Below are 26,141 nucleotides of genomic sequence, written 5' to 3' on the forward strand. Positions count from 1 at the left end.
CCTGTCCATCTCAGTGACAAATAATGATTAATTGCAGCATAACCCCTAGTTTTCGACAATTGCTCATAAAAGGTTCATGCAAAATTTAACCCTTTTTCAGTCTTGGTGATGACCTGCCAAAATAAAATTCTAATAAAAAATTCCCTTAAACAGCTAAGGTTAATCAAGGTCGCATCGCACAAGGAATGGTTTATTCTAGACCAATTTAACCACTGAAATGGTCAATTAGTAATTCCTGGAATGGTTTTGCTTCTGGGAGAAGTATGTGTAGATTGGGGAGATATTTGGGGGAATGATCTATAACTACTCCTCTAAAAGGGCAAACTGAATTTTTCCTTCACAGAATGTGCCTGAACTCATGGCTGGTAATAAAGTCTCCAGAGAAAAATGTATGTGTGTGTTTTCTGGGTTATTCACCCATCCCTTGCGGTGAGGGCCTGCCCCGAGTCTATTGTTTGGACACAGTTCACCTCACGCTGCATTGGTCACAGACAGGGCGTGGTTCAGGGAGGCCACGCTTGCGGCTTGAAGACTGGAGCGGAAGGAAAAGATGGGAGGGGTGAGAGAAATGGAAAGGGGGCTCTTTGAACGCTTTCCCCACTCTCTGGGAGCTGGCAGCAAAAAAAGGGAGATCCCATGGGGGGAATAAGGAGAAAGAGATACTCCCTCTTTTTGAAAACAAAGCTGTACTGTAATCCGTCTCAAGTGCACTGGTGCAGCTAACCAGAGCAAAGTATTATGCTAGTATTACCTTTTTTTTTTCCGTGGACATGGTGCTGGTTCTCATCTCTGGAGATCTGTGAGGCTCTCTCAGAACAGTAATTTCACATGACTTGAGAGTGAAGAACTAAGGGGAAAATTTGCACAGATGTTCTTGAGTGCCACTGCACTGTTTTAAATTGCTTTCCTGTGTAAATATGCACAAGATATATGTCTTTTTAGACATACACTAAAAGTTTTTGGGTCCGTAAAAAAGTTGGTTATTCTCAAGAAAATTATTTGATCAGAAATACAGTAAAACAATAATACTGTAACATATTATTACTATTTAAAATACTTGTCTTTTTTATTTTTATATATTTAAAAAAAAGCATCTGTGATGGCAAAATTGTATTTTTAGCATCATTACAACAGTCTTCAGTGTCACATGATAGTTCAGAAATCATTCTAATATGCTGATTTTGTGCTCAAGTAACATCTCCTATTATCATTGTTGAAAACAGTGCTGCTTTTTGATAGATTTATGATTTTTTTCAGGACAAATAGAACATAAAAAAAAAACAGCATTAAAGCTTAAACTATTAAACCTTAAAAGCGATAGTTCACAAATGAAAATTTCATAATTTGCTCATAATCATTACCTTTTTTAATATAATTTCTAGATATTCTCTGAATTTATTTTAGGCAAGAAAATGCTCTTTGTGAATCAAACCTCTCTCTCTCTCTCTTTCTCTATAAAAATCTTTATTCAGTATTTACAAATAACAGAAAAAGCATTGGTCAAAATCTATTTTTTGTCTATCTATTTGTTTTCTTTTTATTTATTATATAATTTAATAAAAAAAAACAACAACCTTGCTACATGTACTGCATTAAGCTAAGTGAGACTGGTTATACTGTAGCACTTGCATATCATTGCTCTTTTGTTGATTTTGATTGCTTTCATTGTCCTCGTTCGTAAGTCACTTTGGATAAAAGCATCTGCTAAATGACTAAATGTAAATGTAAAATATGTTGAAATAGACTTTGGTGTGGAGGTGGCCCAGAACCATCTTTTAAGAGATGGAAACATGCAGAACAATCTCAGGTTCTTCAACCAGCACTGGCACCTTGTCTGTAAAAAAGGGACATATGTAGCAACCAACAAAAAAAAAATGAGAAGAAAACTATGGGGGGGGGGGCATTCCTGGCTTCCAAACACCCAGCAAGCATTGCTTAACCTTTCCAACAAATCCTCAAAAATTCATCCACGTTTCAGATAAAATAAAATCCCACGAAATCAGCGAGGCGCAACACCTCCCAAAGGCTGATTTAAAAGCAATTTAAAACATCACCTCCATCTGCGGGCGCTTTATTGAGTTCACTCTGTCGCATTTGTCTCTGCTTATCACTTTCTCAGGGTCGGGGGGGTTTAGCATGCTGGCTTGCAAGAGTCCCACTAGTGTTGGCATAAATCACAAGGGCACTGCAAAGCCATAAGCTCCACCACAGGCTCCTTAACACCCTGCCTACAGCCTCCGGCTACTGCCGCTGAGGCTAACAACAGCCTCATCTAATTTTACTCATAATGGCTTGTCACAATCTATTTTATCAGTTTAAATTTAGTATTATCATGTAGCATTGCTTTGTGTCGACCTAGCAGAGGAATTACAGTTATGAGTCTTACGCTCTTCAGCACAGCTCAGGAAGGAAACAACTGTTATTGGTTTTATCAGTAAGACAGGCTGGTCGACACTTAAGACACACGCAGTCGCACACAGATCTACTTACAGTTTGTTTGGTCTAGCTTAAGTGAAGTTACCATCACATAGCCAGACCTTTAACTAAACAGCATAGGGTTTGGTTCACATTGCAGCTGATTCAGGCCAGAAAATCTGCCCAGACAGAAAGAGAAAAATCTGGTGCTCAAGAAACATTTTTGTTTTATTATTATTAATGGTGAAAACTGTTGTGCTTATCGTTTTTGTGGAAATTGTGATATATTTTTCAAGGATTCTCTGATGAACAGAAATTTCAAACAAACAGCATATATTCTTGATGAATACAAGTATTCATTTCATTTCTTTAAAGAAATTGAACTGACCCCAGCTTCTGAGCAGAAGTGTATAATCTCAGTTTGTAATAAAATATATTTTTATAAACACTCACACACACACACACACACACATACACACACACAAACACACGACTGGTTAGCTACCCTTGTACAGACTCTCCATACACATAATGGTTTTTATACTGTACAAACCATATTTTCTATCACCCTAAACTAACCCTACACCTAAACCTACTTCTCAAACATCTACCTCTCAGGAAACTCAAACCTCTACCTCTCAGGAAACTTAGTGCATTTTTACTTTCTCGAAAAAATAAATAAAAAAAAATAACAAAATTTCCTCATTCTATATGATTTCTGTATCATTTTAGGTCCCCATCTTGACACAAGACCCAATGAGCCTGTGTGTATTCAGGTTTAAGTCGCCACCAGGATATATAAACCTGTACACACACAAACACACACACACACACACACACACACACACACACACACACACACACACACACACACACACACAAAATCTGATCATACAACCTTTAGAGGCTCAAAATGCAATTTCTATCTGTCAGTAAGCAATAAATAAATAAAGGGCCAGTGAATACATCTGATTAAGACCACATTGTGGATTAGTATGGCTTGACTTCTCAGATGATCTTGTTTACAGCTTGTTCTGGTCCATGGACCATCAGACTTCACAGCCACAGCTGCCAACGAGGCACGCAGCTCTCTCATGCCAGAAGTAATATCATGGGCCCATTCACACTTTTACCATCTGTCAGTCACAGAGAAATGGCCCATCGATTTGCTAGCATGTTTTCTCTTCTGCAAACACATTAACCTCAACCCCATCTCCCCCACTCTCCATCTTCCCTACTCTTTTTTTTTTAAGTGTCTCTTTCATGGTTAACTCTGTCTTAAAGGTTCACTATGGTTGCATTTGCCAATACGGCAGTCAGTCTTAAACTTAAACTGACACCTAGCAGTTTTAAGAAGGCTTTGATTATAGGACAGGAGTACTGCAGACTTTTATTGTGATGTTTTTACATCCTTTCACTACCTCCATCCTCACTCTTTCTCAAATGCGATTCAAGGTGTGATTCTGCTCGGTTGGGATGATATGAGATTGAGATCACACTTTTCAGGCATTAATTAATCTGTATGGTGACTTAACCAATTTGCGACCTCAGACTTCCCATCAGGCAGCCAAGAGTGTGCAGATGTCATTGCATTAGACTTTTTCTCATTTGTCATCTAAGTGTTCATCTAGAGGGACGCAGAGGCTCGACACTTTCAGTGTGAGATGTGAGCAAAAGAGCTCTGCTAGGCCTACTTTTCATTTTCACACTTTTCGCATTCATTCACTTGGATTTAGAAGCGTAATCTGATCTCACCAAGCAAGAAAGTGAACTTTGTAGTGTGATGCCTTACTTTTTTATGTAGATTTGACAGCTGAGCACCAACCAGCTGGAATTGTGAATAATATTTTATGCGTTAGCAGTATTGATTTTTAGAGACCTGTTTCATTTTAAAAGCAAATTTATATTGTGTCTACATTTATTTTGCCCTCTTGAGACTTAATGTGTATCTGATTATGGTAATACAGTCCATTCATTTATGAACCAAAGGTTAACATACTATTACCAACAAAATGTTGGAACAAGCTAATTGTATGAAAACTGTTTGAAAATGCAAAGACAGCATCCATATGGCTCTGAATTATGCAAAGCCTGATATGACTGACATATCTGCCCTTGACTAGGGAGAAAATATTTATAATATGCAGAAAGGAATGCAGATAACTCTCCACTTCAGTGCAGTGGTTGATCTTAAGGGCCATTCACACCAAGGATGGTAACTATAACCATACAACTTTAATTATCATTTTAAGTCCACACCCCAGATATACCGATCCCGAGAGAGAAACATTATTATAATATAAACATAATAGAGCATGAGCATTTAAACTGACAGTTAACAAAATTTGTAGTGGCGCTTAAAATGATGACTGTTGATGTTAACACTAAAAAGTTAGAACAAAATAAATTCTGCATTTGTGACACTGAGCATGTGAACTCCTTGTATAAAAGATCAGATGTTCTTTCATTGAAGCATGTATAATCTCAAATTAAGTTCTGCTGAAACCAAAGACAATCTGACGTTTTTCCAGTTTCGTTTAATCCAAATTGTAATGTTATGATAATATGTAAATAAAAAAAATTATTATTAAAGAAATGCAAAAACTACAACTTTGAGTAAATGCTACATTAAGGTATCTGGGTCAATTTTCATGGGTGATTGTACATTTTGGGTTACGTGTGCAACTACTGTACATGTTCACATATGTAGTTCCTTCTAAATATCATCTGATGCTCTCATCTGTTTAAGTTCTTAAGATAATTAGTTGCAGATGAGTCTGAACTTCAAGCTCAACCTGATAAGCCTTATCACATCTCTGTACTAAAAAAAAGAAAAAGCACTGTATTAATTTAATTTTTGCCTTGTTGCTGGTGCTCACTAAAGTATCATAATTACAATCACTCATACTGTGGGCAGAGGTGGAAAGAGTACAAAAATATTCTACTCAAGTAAAAGTACCATTACATTAATGAAATTTTACTTAAGTACAAGTAAAAGTACCAGTCTAAAAATCTACTCAAGTAAAAGTAAAAAGTAGCTCATTTAAAATTTACTCAGAGTAAAAATTACTTAGTTACATTTTAACAGTGGGAGGGAGTCAAAAATGGGACAGGCCAAGGTTGTCAAACTCAGTTCCTGGAGGGCCACGGTCCTGCACAGTTTAGATATAACCCTAATTAAACACACCTGATCCAGCTAATCTAATCATTTAGGTTTATTTGAAAACTACATGATATGTGTGCTGGAGCAGGGTTAGAACTAAACTCTGCAGGGCTACGGCCCTCCAGGAACTGAGTTTGACACCCCTGGGATAGGCCTATTAATCTCAAACTAGTTGTTTTTAATTAAAGGAATCAGTTATTTAGAATAATAAAACATTTGGGCTGTTACCAGGCAAATCAGTATCAACAAACTCATCTTTTAATGCAGAGGAAATGCAGAAGATTCATTGGAAGTGGCATTTAGATGTATAGGACAAGAATGCATTTAACCTGCAGTTACAAATGCATGAATAATGTTTTGATATACAAGACATAAAATGTTGAATACTCATTTGAAATGATAAGAAATTAATTATTTAAAAAAAAAATCAAAAGATACTTTAAATGTGAAATTAAAATGGCCAGTATGTGTCAGCAAGACACTGTTAATAAGTGAGTCATTGCAATTGAACCGAATCATTTAAACGGTTGATTCATTCAGGAACGAAACACTGTCACGTTGCTCAGAGACGCAAAACTGTGCTTTGGTGGCTGTGTTTGGAATTATTTTCTGTTGTAGAAATAGAGCTAAAAAAGGCAATATGGTGTCTAAAACGCAAGTCTCTTAATTAACTTGTTTACTGAACTGTTATATATATGTATGTATATATTCATGATGATTTTTGGAGGAAAAGATGGCATTCTTTGTGTGATTTTGATTTAATATATGAAATTATATAAATATGTGAATTTTCTGCCCCTATATCTTCAATTTTGTGATCATTCTAAATGCATTTTAGGAGACTGAATCACACAGTGAAAGAACGCACTATAAATGCGCGCGCACATCATTAAAACAAAAATAGCACACTCCTCACCACTGTCTTTTTGGATAATTTGTGCAAAACCTCATGCTAAAATGTCAAAGCTTCATTTTAACCACCAATGCAACGATGCAATTATTTAGCTTACCTCTACATTCTTGCGAAGGGTTGATGTCTTATCGAGATTTTATAAGCTGCTAGTTTGGTCTTCCTAAGCAAGTACAGCTTACACTGCATAATAGAGCATACATATGGCCAGGGGTTCACTTCATTTCCTTCGAGTTCAACTTCAGAATATGACGGGGTTTCGTTTTCAGCGGTGTCTGCACCACTATTTCTTGTTTTGTCCGTCTGCATCTTTCTTGTGATTTTAGCGCCAGTTTGCCCTCCTGCCCATTTACTGCCGTAGTTTCCAGGGAGCATTTCTTTTTTTCTTTTTCTTTTTTTTACTCAGTAACTAATGTGTTTTAAAATGTAGCGAAGTACAATACTTCAAACAAAATATACTTAAGTAAAAGTAAAATTACAGATTTAAAAAATTACTTTAAAAAGTATTAGTACACAAAAAAGCTACTCAATTACAAACGAGTAAATGTAATTCGTTACTTTCCACCTCTGACTGTGGGTTGGGGATTTGAACAAGTCTAATTATCAAACTTTGCAGAATAACTTGTCCTGCACCAAGGATGCCAGTAATATATCAAGTTGAGGAGAACTAAGACATTACCTTTGTAAACAATCCAACTGGATGATCAAAACAATATTATTATTTACTGAGATATTTAAAAAAAAGCATACTATCATAATGTACAATAAAATGATAGCTCCCCTTCCCCTCAATAACAATACAGTTCTTGAAACGTCTGGACTCACACAATGTTACTATAATAATATATATAATGCATACTTATATAATAATTCTACACCCACAACATTATGGTAGCAAACCGGCATATTCTTCAGATCAATCTAGTCTTCGCCTTCAGATCCTGTCATCACACAAACTTTACTTGTCATCTGAAGATGGAGGAGAGCCAGAGCACAACTGGATGCCACATCTCTCCATTAGGCTGCCACGGCTCATTAAACCCCGGCCTGCTTTCAAGTTTATATTCCGAGTGAGTCCGCCTGCAACACGGGGTAAACATTTTGTGTGTTTGTAACCAAGTGAAAAAAGTTATTAGTGGCAATAAATGGTTGTGTGACTCATAAAAGGTCAGGATAGTGGAAAAATGCGTACAAAAAAAAATTGCTAAATGAAATTGAACCCAATCCAAATCCAGCCCTACACCAAACATGACTTTTTTTGTGGCCTTAGCCCTTGGCTCGATAACGACGGAAGGATGTGAACAGAACACAAATGAACCCAGAGCCCTGATTAGAGGAATGCTGTCTTTTGAAACGGGAGGGGGGCAGCTTTGTGTTTAAACTATGAGAGCAACTCCCACATACAGCAGGACAGAGGAATGTGTATCTGATTACATTCTGCCTGCTCAGCCTCCGGCTCTCCCATCTAAACAGTCACCTGACTGAGAGAGAGAACGCGAGAGAGAGCGACTGAGGGGGGCCGGGAGAGAGAGAGAGAGAGGCATTACATCAGTGTGCTGGTTAAGAGAAATGTGGGTTCACTGCAGTGAGATGCCTTAAACCTATGTGAAAAAAGAGAGACTCTCATTTATTTAGAAGGGTCCTGCTAATGACACCTGTTCAAACACAGTGTCTATCAGACTTGCTCTATCTGTCTAAAAAGAGTATCAGCCTACCGAAGACCACCAGGGGGGTGGCCAACCACTGCTGGGCTGTAACCCCTATAACATCATCAACCTGACACAATATCAATACATTGGTCCTCGCAGCACACACCCAGACACTGTCCAAACTGCTTGACACGACCTCTAGCCTGAGTAAAAACTGCCTTGGGCTATGAAATCTCTGCAACAGAACCGGACGGATGTCACCACACCTAACTTCCGTTTCAGAGAGAACATGGAGTGAAAGTTGAGATGGCAAGCACACAACACAGTCACAACACACAATGATATTTGACACTTTACAATAACACTTTACAGCAAGGTTCAATTAGTTAATGCATTTGGTAACAATAGTTATACAACATGAACAATTATTAATCTAGGTTAATGTTATAAATACTGTATACTATCGTTCATCATGAATTAATTTTAGTGAAAAGTTTGAAAGAGCTTAATACTTCATATATATTTATCAATGACTATTATATATTATATATATATATATATATACATACATACACATACAGAGAAAAATCAGCTTCACGGGTTTTACAAAGATATTAAGCAGTTTTAAAGTTTTTAACACTGATAATTAGAAGAAATGTTTCTTGATTTCTGAAGGATCATCTGACACTGAAGTAATGACTGCTGACAATTCAGCTATGTCAGGAATATGTTAAATTTTAAAAAACATTTGAACAGTAAGTTTAAATTATAATGTTATTTCACAATATTACTGTTTTTCATGTATTTTTAATCTAATAAATGCAGCCTTGGTGAGCAAAAAAGACCTTTAAAAGACAGTCCTGTACTTTGATTAATATATAAATTATTTGCATCATTTACACAACCACATGTGGTTTTTTTTTTTATTCCTGTAGAACATAAGATAGAAATGTATCAGTGTTTCATCTTTGGAGTAAACAATTTTTTTACCATGGCTACACATGGGAAAATGGCAGTTACCACAAGTTTAAAAGTAAATTTTCTGTGGTACCAAAACTGCAAACAATAATAGCGTTAAACACTATCCCGTCTGCCTCTGGTCGACAAACAGTCAGTATTGTCCCAAACTTATGCCATTGGTTAAGTCAATATCGCTATGTTGGGCTTGTCAGGATGCTCAACAAAGTCATTTTGTGAATAATTCATTCTACAAAAATCTGTCTTGACAGTTGTCTTAAAGCTATAGAAGATAGGATATAAAAGTGTTTTAACATCATAAAAAAGACACACTTTGCCTTTAACTAAGTTTTAGTATTAGAACTGAACCACGTGTTTCATGTTATTCCCTGTGAATCAGTCAGAGTTATGACGTCAACCGAACCCGATGCCAGCTTTAATTTTTCTTCTCTCTCTCTGGCCTCCCTATGCCTGATATGTCACAGCTGCATTGGAAATCCGTCCCACTGGCTACCCGGGAAACGGGACAAGGCAGTCAAGAACGAGATCAGCTGCCCCCGTCCTCCCCTCTTTACTTTCTTCTCTCAACAAAAGCTCATTCCCACCCACAAACCCCTTAAAATAACTATTTACTATTCTCCACAGTAACAAGTTAAACTGACCAAACACCGAAGCAAAAATTGACGCATGTCTTACCGTGGAGGTGGTGATGGTGGTTCTGCTGGTTGTTCTCCAGGCTGGCAGGGTTGCATGCCCCCAACTCGGCCAATCTGCGGCTGGTCGCAGAGAGCTCGGAGCGCAGGTTGGTTACCTCCTGGCTGGCCGACTGGATGGCCCCATCGATCCGCTGAGCCAGCTGCTTGTTGTCTTCCATCATTTTCAGGATTTTGCCCTGAGAAGCAAATCCACACAGAGGTGCATGGTGTCAAGGGCTCTGTCAGGGGGTAGAACAAGCCACGGGTCCCCGTTCCCCCTTTATCCCTCCTCAGCTGCCACAGTTTAGACCATACAAAAAAAACACACGCTGGAGAAGAGGAAGGAAAATCCCAAGTCTGACTCCCCTCCTCCTTATCCCAGCAGAAAAGACCTAATCACTACCCGTCTTCTGTTAGTGTGTGAAAGACAGCTGAGTGTGTGGTAGATGAAGAGAGAGAGAGAGCATGTGAAAGAATGCAACGGACAAACGAAACAGCAGGTAAAGGAGTAAGAGAGTTCCCGCTGAAAAACCGCGCTCCAAGCAGCTGCTTAAAGAGAGAACACAGTGCATTGAGAGATGACATGCTCTCTTTTTTAAACGGAACATACCATGTGCGCCAGATTTCTGGGGGAGAGAGGGAGGGAGCTTAAGTGCCATGTTTCTGAAACACTGTGAACGGCATGCTTTGGCTCAGAGAGCCTCCTCGATCGGAGCAGTTTGCAATGAGAAAGTAACTGTTCTTATGTGGCTGAGGTGGAAAATAAATACGACTTTTTTGCTCTTCCTTGTTCCTTTGACATACACTTGTCAAGCTGGATAAATCTATTATCTTGGACAAACACGCTCCCACCCCTTTCTCTGTCTTTTCATTACATATTCATTCTTTTGTCCCTGGGAAATGCTCCCCCACTCTAGAGATTGTGGATGGGGGTGGGTCGACTCAACTCAGAGGGAGAGGAACCGGGCAGACCTCGGCTCTGAACACGAGGGACGGCTATTAGTACGGCCCCCTGCACACAGGAAGTGAAGAGAATTACACTGAAAGCAATCAATCTCCTTCCAGGGTCAAACATTTAGGGCTGATTTGAAAAGCCCTCTGGTCTTCAGAAGTGGACCCCAAATGGCTTAAACTTTCTCAGAAGTCTTATGCAACAGATCTTTCAAGATCCATCAAGTCTTATGTCCTTTAGGTATGGGTTTCAAAGAAGATCCTATGCTACTCAGTGAGACACTGGTCTCCTACTTTTTGACAAACATTGATGTCATCCGTATCCTTAAATGCTGCATCATCTATTCCTAACGTAATCATTGTTTTAAAGTATGCATTTGGCAGATTATCCAAATGTTCACTTCAAATCAATTCATGCATTGATAAATTAATTAAGAAAGAAAGAAAGAAAGAAAGAAAGAAAGAAAAAGAAAGAAACGTAAATATGTAAATATATTTACAGAAGATGCGTTTACCCAAAACACTGTATTCAAGGTACACATTTTATTAATTCTTTACTTGGGGGTCCAATTTCTGTCCAATAAAATGCCAGTCTTTGATTAGCAATTGCAAGACTGATTCATAAACTAAAACCCATTGGCTATGCTGATGTGTGCACATTAATCTGTTTCATGAGTCTTTCATTTTAAACTGAAAAGAGTGAACAGACGAACGCCTGTATCACCTATTAGAGGGTAACATAATGAAGCAACATCAAAGCTTTTTTTGAGCATATACTCACTATATGAAGACCAAATGTATGTGCAGGGACAAAACAGAAACTAAACTGGGGTATGCACATACTAAGTGAATTGGATTGACTGCCAATCATCTATTTTGAATCAAGGGTGGCAGAATATCATTCCAGGTGAATTTAATCCCTGCTTATGACTATAATCAACACCAGCTTTTATCGAAGTGGCTTTTACATTCCCCAAGCAAAACATTTGCTGAAACTGAGCAAAATCACTCAATTCCTAGAGCAAATTGATGGGGTGTGTGAGTGTGAGAGAGAAGCAAATCTGGTGAACCATCACACCAAAAATTGAGAACACCTATCATTTCACGGCTCTGACTGAGCAACATCCTCATTGGTATTCACAGGAAGTGATGCTAGAAATGAATGGGGCAAAACAGAGGAATCCACACTAAAAACAAGCATAAAATGTGACCGATTATGACAATAAACTAAGTTTTTACTATCTGTAGATTTTCATTTTTATCCATCTTACTCATGATTGAGAGATAGCTCAGATGTAAAGCTATAAAAACAGCAAAAGTCGCAAAGTTTTTTAGCAGGTTCCAAACTGACTGATTTCCATCAGAATTGAGCTGGAAAGAGTACCACATCTACTGTGCTAACACCATTCATGCTGAGATTCAGACTGCAGCTGAAAAAGGCAGTGCTTTGTTTTCAAATCCCAGCCCCGAAACCACTATAGTCACTCAAAAGAAAAGAGAGAGAGAGAGAGAGAGAGTTAGAAAGAGAACGAGAAGAAGTGGTGGTGACAGAAAGAAAAAGAAAAATGTTTGGAAAAAATCTAGTCCAATGTGTTTCATATTCTGTGGATTTTCCATTCTGCAGAAGACAGAGAAAAGATCTCAGTTGTATTAAAAGTCAACTCCATTGACTGAAACACACCAGGTAACATAAAGGACCTGGAGTGAACAATACTGAATGTCAGTTGGAAAAGACAAAGGGCAGGAACTGGACAGCGAACAGTTGTTCCATGGCTTTTACAACAAGGCCTTTCCCCAGGCTTTGCTGTTGTCACCTGCCTTTTGCCAAGAATATGCATAGGCCGCCTGCCAAACAGAGTCAGCTCTGCAGTCAAGAGTGCATGCTGCTTACATTCTTTAAAGGGTTAGTTCACCCAAAATTTTTAATTAGCCTGTGTTTTACTTACCCTCAAAGCAACCTAGGTGTGTGACTTTCTTCTTTCAGATGATTCCAATCAGAGTTATATAAAAAAATTGAACTGCACTGTTATCAACCAACACCTACTTACCCCCATTTAAAAGGCTTGGAGGGGCCAGGACAATTTTTTTTTTTTTTAACTCTGATTGGATTTGTCTATAAGAGGAAAGTCACATACACCTAGGTTGCTTTGAGAGTGAGTAAAACACAGGGTGAACTAATCCTTTAAGAAAATTCTCAGAACTGCTAATGCTAAGAGGTTTGATTAACATTTATGCTACACACTTTTGCATCAGGTTTTTCTGATGGTTATCATTATATGATGGTTATCCAGTCATTGTACAGAACATCATCTCAAGGTGTTATATGAAGTAAATTAATTTATATATAACATTTTAAGTTAGGGGCCAGTAAGTTCATATATATGTATATATAAAAAGGAAGTTAACGTTAAAGGTCCCGTTTTTCACACTTTTTTGAAGCTTTGATTGTGTTTACAGTGTGCAATATAACATGTGTTCATGTTTCGCATGTAAAAAAACACAGTATTTTTCACACAATTCACCTATCTGTATACCGCTGTTTTCACTGTCATAAAAACGGGCTGATGACTTCCTTGTTCTATAAAGTCCCTCCTTCAGAAATACTTAACAAGTTCTGATTGGGCCAGCGGTTCCTGTGTTGTGATTCGACACCAGCTTAGAGCAGGCTGACCTCCTGGTAACGTGATTGGACTAGTTTTGAGAAGCAAGTGGGCAGGAGAATGTGCTGGAGATGTACTTATAATCACAGGAGCGTTTTTACTGACGAGATGCGCATTAAAATCGCATTCGTATTTTTTTGCACAGCCCTAACATCTATTTTACAAAGCTAAACAGCATTGCCCTTTTTTTAATAAGTTACAGAAACTGTTAAACACACCAAATTAAATAATAAAATACACTTACCGGTTGTGGTCCATAAACAGCGCCTTTTTGGAGTCCGAGATGAAAATAACAGCGTTTCAACGACATGGGGACAAACACAAATGCAGCTCTTCCTTCTTCTCCGTCGGAACAAGACCACGCAACAAGACCACGCTCCCCTTTTTGTGAATTCATGTGGGCGGAGGTTAGTCAAAAAATTGTTTTAATGACGTCATTCCGGCAGGAACTAGAGGGATGTAGTCCAAACGGGTCGTTTTTTTTGTAGGTGAATTCTGATATCTGAAAAATATCTCGCTTGGCATTGAACTTTGAGCTTTAGAATTTTAAAGATATTATTTATACTCTACCAACAGTATTACACACTAACTAAAGTTTAAAACATGGGATCACGAATAACGGGACCGTCCAATTAATTTTACAATCCTTAACATGTTATCTTTAATTTAATTCAGTTAATGCAAAATTACTGTTGCTCCTCTGCTTGCGATTAGATCATTTTAAGCTGCTAAACTCCGGGAAAGTTTTCAGTCCAATAGTAAGCAAATGCATTAAAACAATCCATCCAAAACAGTGCCAATATAAAGGAAACCAGGCTGATTACATTATAGATTGCAGAGAGAACAGAAACTCTAATTCCATTTTCAGTTTATTATTTATTCCAGTGTGTTTCGCTTTTAAACACGAGCTCTGTCATATTCTGTAATTGTCTCTGAACAGTGTGAGCCCTCACACGTCACTCGCGTTGTGTGAAGTACAGACTGAATGTATTGTCAACCCATCCCACCGCTGTATGGCCAGATGAGATGCAAACTACGGTTTCTCGACTGGATAACCAGTCTCGCTAGTAAAGTTTTGATGGATGAAGACTGCAATCAAGGTAAAGACAAGGTAAAGTCGTACAGTAAGGACTCGTGAGTCTGTTATATTAATGCGTATATGAGTCTTCTTGACGCACTGATCACACATTGTATTTATGCACAGGCACAGACATTTCTGTACATTCACATTGTTTCCACATAGATTGACGATCATGTTTTGATTTGTCATGTTTGTGTTGCTGTGTCATGAGTTAGTTATTCTGAATAGATCTGTGTGTACAGTAGTAGATATGCAGGCAGCAGGTGGTTGGTTTAGGGTTTTCGGCATCACCATGTTGCCCTGTTCGATATCTGACTTCTCAGAAATGTAAAAAAGCTATTTGCTTTTGCACTGTACACATACTATACAATGCGTATATATATATATATATATATATATATATATATATATAGAGAGAGAGAGAGAGAGAGAGAGAGAGAGAGAGAGAGAGAGAGTGAGCGAGAGAGAGAGCATATTTTTTCTCTTTCATATGTGCTTATAAGGGATCCTTATATCATTATGGTTCTTTGGTGTCCATTTGGAGTATCCTTTTGGAGTTTTGGAGTTCTTTTGGAATCCTTTTTTGGAAAGACATCTACATTTATCTTGAAAAAAGCTTACAGAAAATACAGATTTTTTTGAAGACACCTGGTGCCACACTCTAATCAGCTAATTAACTCAAAACACCTGCAAAGGCCTTTAAATGGTCTTTCAGTCTAGTTCTGTAGGCTACACAATCATGGGGAAGACTGTTGACTTGACAGTTGTCCAAAAGACGACCACTGACACCTTGCACAAGGAGGGCAAGACACAAAAGGTCATTGCAAAAGAGACTGGCTGTTCACAGAGCTCTGTGTCCAAGCACATTAATAGAGAGGTGAAGGGAAGGAAAAGATGTGGTAGAAAAAAAGTGTACAAGCAATAGGGATAACCGCACCCTGGAGAGGATTGTGAAACAAAACCCATTCAAAAATGTGGGGGAGATTCACAAAGAGTGGACTGCAGCTGGAGTCAGTGCTTCAAGAACCACTGCACACAGACGTATGCAAGACATGGGTTTCAACTGTCGCATTCCTTGTGTCAAGCCACTCTTGAACAACAGACAGCGTCAGAAGTGTATCACCTGGGCAAAAGACAAAAAGGACTGGACTGCTGCTGAGTGGTCCGAAGTTATGTTCTCTGATTAAAGTAAATTTTGCTTTTCCTTTGGAAATCATGGTCCCAGAGTCTGGAGGAAGAGAGGAGAGGCACACAATCCATGTTGCTTGAGGTCCAGTGTAAAGTCTCCACAGTCAGTGATGGTTTGTGGTGCCATGTCATCTGCTCGTGTTGGTCCACTGTGTTTTCTGAGGTCCAAGGTCAACGCAGCCGTATACCAGGAAGTTTTAGAGCACTTCATGCTTCCTGCTGCTGACCAACTTTATGGAGATGCAGATTTCATTTTCCAACAGTACTTGGCACCTGCACACAGTGCCAAAGCTACCAGTACCTGGTTTAAGGACCATGGTATCCCTGTTCTTAATTGGCCAGCAAACTCGCCTGACCTTAACCCCACAGAAAATCTTTGGGGTATTGTGAAGAGGAAGATGCGATATGCCAGACCCAACAATGCAGAAGAGCTGAAAGCCACTATCAGAGCAACCTTGGCTGTCATAACACCTGAGCAGTGCCACACTTATCGACACTTATGCCATGCCACATTGCTGCAGTAATTCAGGCAAAAGGAGCCCCAACTAAGTATAGAGTGCTGTACATGCTCATACTTTTCATGTTCATACTTTTCATTTGGCCAAGATTTCTAAAAATCCTTTCTTTGTATTGGTCTTAACTGATACTGAATTTGGGACTTTCCTTAGTTGTCAGTTATAATCATCACAATTTTAAGTGTAATGAATTAATATATTTTCACTTTTTGAATGGAATTAGTGGAATAAATAAACTTTTTGATGATATTCTAATTATATGAGCAACACCTGTATATATATATATATATATATATATATACACACACACACACACACACACACACACACAGACATGCTGCTGTGAGCATGTAAGAAATACTGTATTTTATATATAAAATATATCCCATATATAACACATGAAATTACCCTGTTGCAGATCTATACATGTGGAGCTGGGGTAGGTGAAGTGTTTCTGAAGCATGTTGCAACTGCTACAGTAAGCAATAGCCGAGTATCATTGGCTGTTGATGTGAAAAGAAACCAATTAGCTGCGCCATGTAGGCTCAAATAATGATGTGATTATATCAGATTGAGTTAGAATTAGCTTGCGCCATCTAGAGTTTCATGACTGAACTTTGTATTTCTTTTGATCTTTCTATTTATAAACAAATTCTGAAAAACCCTTTTTAACAAAATGATTAGGCAGCACAATTGTTTTCCAAAAAATAAGAAATGTCTCTTGAGCACCAAATCAGCATATTTGTCATCATAGGACTAAATTACATTTTACAGTGTATTAAAATAGAAACCAGTTGTTTCAAGTTGTAATAATATTTCACAGTAATATTGTTTCTACTATATATTTTTGATCAAATAAATGCAGCCTTGATGCGCATAAAAGGTCACAATATTAAAAATATAAAAAATTTAAAAATACATTAAAAATAAATATTAAAAAGTTCAAAATAAATATTAAAAAGAGAAAAAAACATACCAATCCCAAACTATAAATATACAGGTGCATGTCAATAAATTAGAATGTCCTGGAAAAGTATATTTCAGTAATTCTCAGTAGCTCAAATTGTGTATTAAATAAATTCAGTGCAGACAGACTGAAGTAGTTTAAGTCTTTGGTTCTTTTAATTGTGATGATTTTGGCTCACATTTAACAAAAACCCACAAATTCACTATCTCAACAAATTAGAATACTTCATAAGACCAATGAAAAAAACATTTTTAGTGAATTTTTGGCCTTCTGGAAAGTATGTTCATTTACTGTACATGTACTCAATGCTTTAATTACTGCCTCAATTTGGCGTGGCATGGAGGTGATCACTTTGTGGGATGGCTGAGGTCGTATGGAAACCCAGGTTTCTTTGACAGTGGCCTTTAGCTCATCTGTATTTTTTGGTCTCTTGTTTCCCATTTTCCTCTTGACAATATTAAAATAGATTCTCTGTGGGGTTCAGGTCTGGTGAGTTTGCTAGCCAGTCAAGCACACCGACACCATGGTCATTTAACCAACTTTTGGTGCCTTTGGCAGTTTGGCAGGTGCCAAATCCTGCTGGAAAATGAAATCAGCATCTTCAAAAAGCTGGTCAGCAGAAGGAAGCATGAAGTGCTCCAAAATTTATTGGTAAACGGGTGCAGTGACTTTGGTTTTCAAAAAACACAAAGGACCAACACCACCAGATGACAATGTCATCACAGACTGTGGAAACTTAACTTAACTTAACTTAACTTCAAGGAACTTGGACTATGAGCTTCTCCACCCTTCCTCCAGAATCTAGGACCTTGGTTTCCAAATAAAATACAAAACTTGCTCTCATCTGAAAAGAGGACTTTAGACCACTGGGCAACAGTCCAGTTCTTCTTCTCCTTAGCCCAGGTAAGATGCCTCTGATGTTGTCTGTGGTATAAGAGTGGCTTAACCCTTAAAGACCTATTCTAGCAGTCAGCATCAAGTGCCATATATCATCATAAACAGGAGAGCTTGAAGATTAAATTAACTAATTTCCCAAATTCCCAATTTTCCTTCTGTTTTCTCTTTTAGAATGAATGAAATTACATAATTTTAAGAAAAACACAAGTAACAATTAGGTGTTTTTTTACTGTGTACTCAAACAGAAACTCCTAAAGTTTGGATATTTTTCTTGTTGTATCTGGGTGTTTTACACTTCCAAATAAAATTTTGTTTACATGTAACATTCCCCAAGCAAGTTATAGCCATTTATTACAATATTGTTATCTGCGCTTTTAAAAACAGGCCTATTTCGCTTACTAACAATAGAGATGTGTCCAAAAACGTTTAGGGAGTAAAGAAGATGGAAAGAATAGAATATTCTCATTGGAAAAATGATGTTAATTATAATTCCATATTAAAATAAACAGCACTATAAGAAAATAAGTGTCTAACAATGAAAATAAATCTCTCTAATGCTATTTATTAATTAAGAGGGTTTTTTTTTTTCTTAATTTTTGCTGAAAACAAGATACACTAGTAGACCACAGTGGACCAGTGGAAGCAGTCGAGCAGCAGAAGACAGCAGTCTCTAAGTATAGACTTTCTGTAAAATAGAAAAAGACCCGTGTGAAAGTCTCAGCACTGAGCTACAGTTTTAACCACAATTACAACACATTTTTAAGAGACTGGACTCCCGAGGAATAGACACCCACGAGTATCATAAAGGCGAGTATGTTCACAGGAAAATCCACACGGCTCTGAGAGTCATTAGTGCAGTTCAGCTGGACTCAGGGTGAACTGGGGCTGTCAGGGTGAATGCTGTGTGTAAGTGGTATGAGCTTCAGAGTTCAGAGAACTATAGGACCACATTTGCATCTTGATGTAAAAAACACTATTCAGACAGTAATTGTTTTTTATATGGATGTCTATAAAAATACATTTACATGGCACCTCAGTGATAAAATTAATTCGTCTGGTGATTTATTCATGGTATGAAGCATATTCTGTGATACTACAAACCTGGCAATGCACTGCTCACATCATCAGTCACATAATTGTCTGCTGTAAATAAAATGTCATATGCTTGGAAATAATAATAAATTCCTATTTAATAACATCCTATTTATTATTTTTGCAAATCTCCTGTTTAAAAATAGGAAAATAGACACGCTATAGTTGTCTATAGAATGGTTTAGGTCTTGCACTTTATCTCACAAAATGATGGATGTCATTAGACGTGGAGATTAGCAGAAATAAGTTAATTCAACCTCTTATTTACATAAGGTAAACATAAAGCTGTTAGGTTTATATTTTTATGTATGTAACTCTAGACCTATATTATACATATATTAAAGCTGTATTGAATACCTGTTGCTGGCATAATATATACGTGCTTTTCTTCTGTTTCTTCTTATTGTTCTTAAAAGCTCCCACTCGCTGTGGTGGAGCAGTTATGAAATAATTTTCTTGTACAGTACTTTCCAGAATTTCAGTAATAACTACACATGCAAAATATAGCTGTAAGCAGCGATTAGTGGGGTTCAAGCGCTAAAGGCATTTAAGCATACAAGTGAAAATACATTACATATTATTTAGCAATGCACCTACCTAAATCAATTATTAAAAAAACTTTTTTGGAAAATCCAGGTAATTTACCTTAGAAATATGTTTTTTAAGATTTATGACTGTTATAGCGCCAGCTGTGGTCTTTTCATGCTTGTTTAGAATCACCTGTTGCATGTGCTCGGCACATTTTGTGAAGTTTTGATTTTTTTTTAGGCTTTATAGGATTTTGGGTAAATTTGGAAAGGCCCCCTTTCTAAACGATCTTATTATAGCTAGGGTAAATTTCAAATATTTTTTGATAATTATTGGCCTAGAGAGCCCAGAGAATTGTACTGCAGTGTTTTTTTTCCCAGATTAAATGAAAAAACTTACAGGACTAGTTTGCAAAAGTAGGTTGCATAGTTATAGCCATTTTTGTGTTTTTTTCCCCTAACCATGTGGCCGAGCTCCACAATTTTTCCCTCATTCCATTCAGGAGTTCTAGGCATTTTACTGAAAGTGGCCCTGCCCCTTTTAAATGTTTTGGCGGCCCTTTGCGTCAGTGAGTGAAAAGTTAAAAAATCATTTTGATAATTATTGATATTCACTGTCCAGAGAATCTTTCTGCACTGGATTGTTTCCGGATGGGGAAAAAACCTAGGATCAGCTCAAAAAAATGAGGGTTTTAAAGGATTGGATGACCAATAATTTTCTCCTATTAAATTTGGATAAGACAGAGAGATATTACTTATTGGACCAAAAACAGTACAAAATTCTCATAGATTACAATTTGCAATTAGACGGATGTTCTGTTACTTCCCTTTACAGACAAAAATCTGGTTGTTATATTAGACAGCAACTTGTCTTTTGAAAACCATATTTTCCATATTACAAAAACAGCATTCTTCCATCTTAGAAACATTGCCAAGCTACGAAACATGTTACCTGTTTCTGATGCAGAAAAGCTAGTTCATGCATTCATGACCTCTAGACTGGACTATTGTAATGCACTTCTAGGTGGTTGACCTGCATCTTCAATAAACAAGCTACAGATAGTCCAAAATGCAGTGGCTAGAGTCCTTACCAGGTCAAGAAAATATGATCATATTACCCCAATCTTGCAGTCTCTGCACTGGCTACCTATTAAGTTCCATATCAGTTAAAAAATATTATTACTACCTATAAGACCCTTAATGGTTTAGCTCCTGCGTACCTAACTAGTCTTCTACCACGTTACAATCCATCACGCACCCTAAGGTCACAAAACGCTGGACATTTGGTAGTACCTAGGAAGTCCACTAAAGGAGGTAGAGCTTTTTTTTTCCGCATTTGGCTCCCAAACTCTGGAATAGTCTTCCTGATAATGTTCGGGGTTCAGACACTCTTTCTCTGTTTCTCACATCTCTTTCGCCAATGTATCTCATAATTTTGGACTGCAGTTATATCTGATCAAATGTGCATAAGCTTGGGTTAAACTAATTAATTTTACTTGGTTGGAACAGCAGCTACGCTTATTATGTCTCTGTTTGTTTCTCTGTTTTGCCACGGGTTGTACAGTATTTACACAAGCTCCAGTCCGGATCCAGAACACCTGAGAAGAGATGATTCCAACCCCTAAGAGAACCTCAGATGATGCTAACCCTGAAACTACATACAAAACTACCAAATTTTGCTAGAAGTGTGGTTGTATCATATAATAATTGCTTTCAATTGTCTTCATCATCTATTTGATTACGTCTTTAATTGATTTTTTCCGTAAATTTCTGCCATTTGCACATAAACTGACAGTCACCACTGATAAGCTACTACTAAATATTGTAGAAACTTAATTTTTCTGTAAAGTGCTTTGCAATGATTTGTCTCATAAAAAGCGCTATACAAATAATCTTGAATTGAATAGAATATACTCTAAACATTATCACCTGTTTTCCCCATACTCCATTACTATCAAAATTAATGTCATTAGACAGATGCGTAAATGTCAGTGTGTTCTGCTTGTGTGATATTCCAGACATAATTCAGTGCTAATTAAATCGACAATTCATATATGACTTTACAAATCCAGATAGGAATTTCAAACAATAAACAGATAAATCCGTTGAGAACATCTTTTCTCAGATTGCATGATTACATTGGCAGCCTTAAAAATCCAAAAAGATTAACCAATACAACTAAAGAATACATAAAAACCTAAACTATAATAACCTGGCATCAGTGTTGGCCCTTCCTGAGAGGACCCAACCGCATTTCCTCTACTGGGATGTCTGCTTCTCTATTGAAAAACTTTCCAAATAGTTGTTATTTATTCGTTCGTTTGGTTGCAGCCGTAAATAGCATGTAATTAAGCAAGTGCACTTAAAACAAGGTATTGATGAACGGCCACGACAAGAGTCTGGTCAGGTTAATTGAATATCGACTCATGCCAGGTAAACTGGAATATTTGCTGTTTTGTTCTCAAAGAGAGCAGGAGAGTTTGGTGAGCACAGCCAACTTTTTATGAGGCTCTTATTAGGGTGCTGTGTGAAAATCCTTCAACTGCCAACTCTGTTTCCTCACATGAGTCACTGTGTGTGTGAGGGGGCGTGAGAGGGCCGGGTACAGAGAGATCATGGGCCTGTGTGAGGTCAAGAGCTCTTCCCACAGACTACTCTTACAACACTGAATTTTTGTACTAGCAGGGTGTCTCAAACCACAGGAAAGAGCAATATCATTTCCTGTGTTTGGACTTGAGCTTGTTGATGAAGAACAGGCTAAGCCTATGTACTTTCCTCACTCTTTCCTACAGGGTGGGTGTCCGGATGATGAAGATTTGTTGTTTTTTGGGAGACAGGAAATTATATGAATGAAAAATGTCAATGACCATTTAAGAACTGATATCCAGTATTCTGATGGGTAGTTAACATGAAAGCTTTTTTCTCAACATCATGATTCTTTTTTTCTCCATTTTAAACATCCTTTTATCTTCATTTTAAATGGTCTGCAGAGTTACAATGTTCAAAATGACAAAGAACTATAAAAGAATAGACACGATGCTGTTTAAATAAGTTGATGTACAGAACCTCACTCCACAGGATATCAACTTCCCAAAAAGTATTTCATATCAAAGATGATATTAAACTGCACCGTCCAAAAGATTTGGGGTCAATAACTGTTTAATGTTTTTAAAGAATGCTTTTATAGCTGCATTTGAGAAAAAAAAAGAAATAAAAGTAAGTTTAATATGTAATTTATTCCTGCGACGGCAAAGCTGAACTTTCAGTTACTCCACGATCCATCTGGAATCCTAATAAGCTAATATGCAGCTCAGCCAATTTTTATTACTATTAATAATGTTGAAAACAGTTGTTCTGCTTAATATTTTTGTGAAATCCATGATACAATCTCAAAAGAACAGCATTTAGTTAAAATAGAAATATTTTGTAACAATGTAAGTATGTCTCAATGTAAAACTGTCCCACTTTTGATCAATTTAATGCATTCTTGACAAATATATTTTTTTATATTACTAACCCAAACTTTTAAACTGAAGTGTATCTACTTTATTTAGAATCTAATTTGAACAAATAAAAAGACAGCTGTGACTTTATATATCACAATGTGACTCTGTATCTTTTTATTTCTATTTCTTGATTTTACGCATTATCTCAGAATTACCTTGGTGGAAATGGGCTCCCATATATCTATACATTGAAAAGGGTACATTTTACACATAGTGTGTACAGAAATGTGAGAGAAGTCTGTAAATTCAGCTCATTACATATCTGTGACAGTTTCATCAACACATTTTCCACAATAATCATGAGAAGAATGCACCAGCACTGAAACATTTGTGCTTTCAAAACAGTTTCTGGCAACTAGGTCTCTAAAGCTTCTAAAAAAATTCTGAAATTGCAAGTTGTGCAGCCAATCACTCATATAAGAATGGCAGTCACTTAAACTGTAATTACAGAGACGCATTCCCTGCTCATGCAGAAGAAACACTGTGTGTTCTCTGCTCAGTTCATTTAGTAAAATGAACAGCAGCCTCTAAATAATAAGGCTAGTGCATTGTAGGAGAGTGTGTAAATGTCATAACTGGGCAGATGAGAGTACATATTTCTGTGTGTGCGTGTGCAGGAGCATGTTTGTGTGTGTGTGTGTGTGTGAGTGTGTGTGTGTGTGTGACTGGCAGAACACTGCGGTTGGCCTTTGGTTTGATGGCCCAAGCACTGTGAGGGACAGAGGGGCACTGACGCATAGCATCGCCGGGGTGGCAGACAGAAGCCAGCCCCTCATTCTTAATGTCTTATTGGGCTGAATGAATGTGCTGACTCCTAATCTAACAAAAATAGAACAATGACAGAGCTCAAGGGCCTGGCACAGCCCTGTCATAGCCCACTATCCTGTCACTTATCAGTCAAACTAGTTACTACATCCACCATTATTAATAGGCAGCAACAGGGCAAGATTTGGCCTCCGAAGAACACCTGTGAAAGCTGCAAAGATGTGTAAATTATAAAAGTACAATTTCAGAGAGTTAAGGTGCAAATAATTAGGCCCAGAACCCAGTCAAGTGTACACCTCCCACACCACGTGCATAGCCTCTCAGGGAAAGAAACATGCTGTTTCTCATTAAACCGCTGCTGCTCTGCTGCTGGAATAACCGTTAATACTCCACATTACCATGGAAATAAACAAGTTAATCTCCCAAGCAACAAAAAGAGAAACATATTAACTTGTATAATAAATGCAATTTGTGAACATTGAAAACAAGGATCTTTGCAGTCAGATGTATGTCAAGTTTCCTGGTCTGGGATGGTCTAACTGGTTTACAATTATAGCAAAGGTGTTCACGAGCAAAACCAGTTGATGAAACTAACATGATTTAACAAGGTCATGCTAGTTAAGTTAGTTATGAGACCTGGCACTAACAGCATTCCCACATTGCACACAAGCTGGCAAGTGATAGCAGAAAGCTGCCAGTTCCAAATCTTATGCAACCTCAGGGAACAGGCAAAGTTTGCCAGATTTGAGTGGCTTCAAATGTAAAGTTTAGTCAGAAATCATACATGATGTTTCTTGAGCAGCAAATTTTAGAAAGATTTCTTAAGACTTATGTTACACTGAAGCCTGCTGAAAATACATCACTGGAAAAAATCATATTATAAAACACTTTTTCTGCTAGTACCACTCCCTCCATATGTATTTGAGTTTTGAGTGTTGAGTCACACTTTAATATATTGTAATATTTCACCTTCTTATTTAAAATAAAACAAAGCAAAGAACAAGGGTCTTATCTTTTATTATAAAACGTAGCATTACATCACTTTGTTGTCTGTGACAAACAGTTGTTCTGCCATGGTACATTACAAGTCCTTCTGAAGTTTGAAAGAATGCCATCTTCTTCAGTTCCATTGTCTCTTTTATATTTATTTTAAATAAATGATCTGTTTTTTTGGTATTTATTTGCTGCAGTTATGGCTGATGCTTCTCCGACAAGCTGATTACCCAAGCAACATGCCCGTGGACACTGCAGACTAGCGGTTTGCATGAGTACTGCACGTCGATGTGGACAATGACGCAGAAGTATAAATGAAAAACAAAGCACAGCCTACGGCATATACGCTACAGTGTATGTCCGATGCAGAAGTATAGATCTGCTGATCACTCAGGTCTGCTGATTCTGGTTTATATTTTATATATATATAAATTTACTTGCTGTGCAATGATCCTTTATTTTAGTGAACCTCATCCATTTTACAGTGCGTGTTTTATAGTTTGTGTTTTATTGTTTATTACCTTGTTGACTTGTTTGTTTTACATTCTCTGTGCGGCACTTTGGTTGACTTCGGTTTTAAATGTGCTATATAAATAAACATTGTATTGTATTGTATTGTATAAATTAGCCTTAACCCTTTAAGCAAAAATTCAAAAGTCTGGCTAGGGTCAATGCTGATAGCTTTGTGGGCAGCGTGCTGACATAAAGCATCAACGCACTATACGGGCGTTCTGAGTAAGTATCCTGGCTCAAAGACCTTTCCTGATCATGCCCTCTGCCAATTTTCTTCCTGTCAGCTCAATACTGTCCTATTATACTGGCAAATTATAGGCCTATTTCAAATCTTCCATTTATGTCTAAAATTTTAGAAAAAGTTGTGTCTGCTCAATTGAGCACCTTCCTGCATAAAAATGATCTGTATGAAGAATTTCAGTCAGGTTTTAGGCCCCACCATAGCACAGTAACTGCACTTGTTAAAATTACAAATGACCTGCTCCTTGCGTCAGATCAAGGCTGCATCTCATTTCTAGTCTTACTTGATCTTAGTGCTGCGTTCGACACCATAGATCATGACATACTCATAGATCGATTACAAAACTATACAGGTATTCAAGGGCAGGCTCTAAGATGGTTTAGATCCTACCTGTCCGATCGCTACCATTTTGTTTATTTAAATGGGGTGTCATCTCATTTATCATCAGTAAAATAT

At 37.5% G+C, this 26,141-nt stretch overlaps 1 protein-coding gene across 6 annotated transcripts in view; it reads right to left on the reverse strand.

The window, feature by feature from the left end:
* The window catches only part of kaznb (kazrin, periplakin interacting protein b), a 153,768-nt gene that overhangs the window by 72,044 nt on the left and 55,583 nt on the right, over window positions 1–26,141 (reverse strand). For all 6 annotated transcript variants that reach the window (XR_009427361.1, XM_059537165.1, XM_059537163.1 and 3 more), the window contains one exon: window positions 9,791–9,986. Coding sequence is in view for 5 of the 6 variants with exons in the window: in XM_059537165.1 (XP_059393148.1) it covers window positions 9,791–9,986 (196 nt within the window). In the remaining variant the exon portion in view is untranslated. The remainder of the gene's footprint in view (window positions 1–9,790; window positions 9,987–26,141) is intronic.

Source organism: Carassius carassius, chromosome 44 (assembly GCF_963082965.1).
Source record: "Carassius carassius chromosome 44, fCarCar2.1, whole genome shotgun sequence".
NCBI classification, from domain to species: Eukaryota; Metazoa; Chordata; class Actinopteri; order Cypriniformes; family Cyprinidae; genus Carassius; species Carassius carassius.